Source organism: Camelina sativa, chromosome 8, assembly GCF_000633955.1.
Source record: "Camelina sativa cultivar DH55 chromosome 8, Cs, whole genome shotgun sequence".
In the NCBI taxonomy this organism is placed as follows: Eukaryota; Viridiplantae; Streptophyta; class Magnoliopsida; order Brassicales; family Brassicaceae; genus Camelina; species Camelina sativa.
This window is the reverse complement of record NC_025692.1, coordinates 19,333,757-19,335,619: the sequence shown is the minus strand read 5'-3', so window position 1 is coordinate 19,335,619 and position 1,863 is coordinate 19,333,757. Positions and strand designations below refer to the sequence as shown.

Sequence of the window (1,863 nt, the reverse complement as noted above, 5' to 3'; positions counted from 1 at the left end):
GTTTCAAAGTAATTTGAAATTCACTAAAGAACAAAAAAACTTGAATGAAAGATATGTTCATCTATAATGTTCACCAGATCATCATGGGGGTATTTTTATGAATTAGAAACCATTTTTTCTCTATAAAAAAAACATTGTTAAAATGGATAAAACAAAAGCATCATATGTACTTAAGTACGTTTGTGTTACAAAAATCAGACAAGAAGCTGAGAATTCACGTTGACATGGGTCAAGAAGACTCAAGAGTCAAGACCCCAAGATTAAGGAAGGGGTAACATCGTCATTTAAAATAAAGAAACACCAACCTAAAACAAACGCTCATTTTAAGACGGCGGGACGACAATGTTCAATTCATACGTTACCATTACAACAACAATACACGAACCAAAAAGCTTACAAATCTCGAAACTTTAACTTCTTCAGACACAAACCAGTATCCGAATCCTATACCTACCCGAATATGCCGATCGGGTGGGTCAAATCTTTACATTGCAAATCAAGAGCCTTCGACGATGTGTATCATCATCACTCCAACAATGGTAAACTCGTATTGCCAAGTTACAGCTGCAGAAAAATCGTTAGAGACGTCGTCGATACCCGACCCGGATCCGTTAAGAAAAACCCAAAACCCGACCCGAGTTTACGACGTTTATGCTCTTCTTCTCGTCGACCGGAATCAGAATCCAACCCCAATCACCCGACCCGACGAAGCGTATCTGCTCGAGCTTCCTCTGAATCTGGTGCATTGCCCGTTCTCACCGATCTCCCCGACGGTCACCCGTCGAGAAACGTCGTGGAGATTATATTCCAATCTAGTTGGAGCTCCGATGAGTTTCCGGGTCGGGTTGAGATGATTTTTAAAGTCGAAAACGGGTCAAGAGCTGTGACCCGGTTTGAGGAATACAGAGAGGCTGTGAAATCGCGATCGCGTAAGGAATTGGGTTCCGATGACGTCGACGGCGGCGCGTGTGACGAAGACGCGAGGTGTTCGGCTGATGGGAATGAGATGATGAGATTTTTTCCGATGGGTCCGATTCCGGGTGGGATTAACGGCGGCGCGTGGGTTTTTCCCGGGGGTAAAGGAGCGGCGGTTTGTACGTTTTCAGGGAGCGGTGAAGCGCACGCGAGCACAGGCGGAGGAGGAGGGAGGAGAGCTATGTTGATTTGTAGAGTAATAGCAGGTCGGGTTGCGAAGAAAGGTGAATTCGGGTCGGATTCAGTAGCGGGTCGAGCTGGTGAGTTGATTGTCTTCGATGCACGCGCCGTGTTGCCTTGTTTCCTAATCTTTTTCAGATTGTAAAAAATAAAAATAAATAATTATAACAAAAAAAACAGAATTTTAAATTTTATATAATTTGGTTCCTTTTTTTTTTTTTTTATCGGCTTGGTATTTTTTATTTATATAAAATTTGGTACAATTTGTTGGTTTTTTTGTTTTGGAGACCAATATATACATTCTCATGTTTAAGGTTCAAAAATTTTGGCAGGATTCAATATTGAATAAAAATCATTGATGCATACAAAATTGAAATGGATAAACTATTCGTTAGTATAAGTGATGTTTGAATTAAATAAAAGATTTTTTTTGTTTTGTTTTGTTTGAATGCACATGTGTTAAGACAGATTCGTAAATTAATGGTGCACCCAAACAGGAACGGGAACCACGAAATTATACAGCAGAATACGTAAATTAATGATGTTGATCTTGTCGTTTAAATTCACTAATAAATGAGCTTCATATATCACCAAACAGATCACCAAGTGGTCTATATAATTCATTGACTGCCAAAGTGACAACTCAAATGCAAATCATGCATATATATAGTTTATTGTTAAAGTCACTACTCACTGATAATCTTGAAT

The 1,863-nt window shown here is 39.5% G+C and overlaps 1 protein-coding gene across 1 annotated transcript; it reads left to right on the top strand.

Moving 5' to 3' along the window:
• LOC104707536 lies at positions 249 to 1,372 on the top strand. The gene has a single exon (XM_010423909.2). The coding sequence runs from the start codon at positions 461 to 463 to the stop codon at positions 1,298 to 1,300; it is 840 nt and encodes a 279-aa protein (XP_010422211.1). The 5' UTR covers positions 249 to 460; the 3' UTR covers positions 1,301 to 1,372.

Excerpts from the sequence above, each read along its gene's own strand:
- LOC104707536 (XM_010423909.2), top strand. The coding sequence starts at position 461 with ATGCCGATCGGGTGGGTCAAATCTTTACATTGCAAATCAAGAGCCTTC.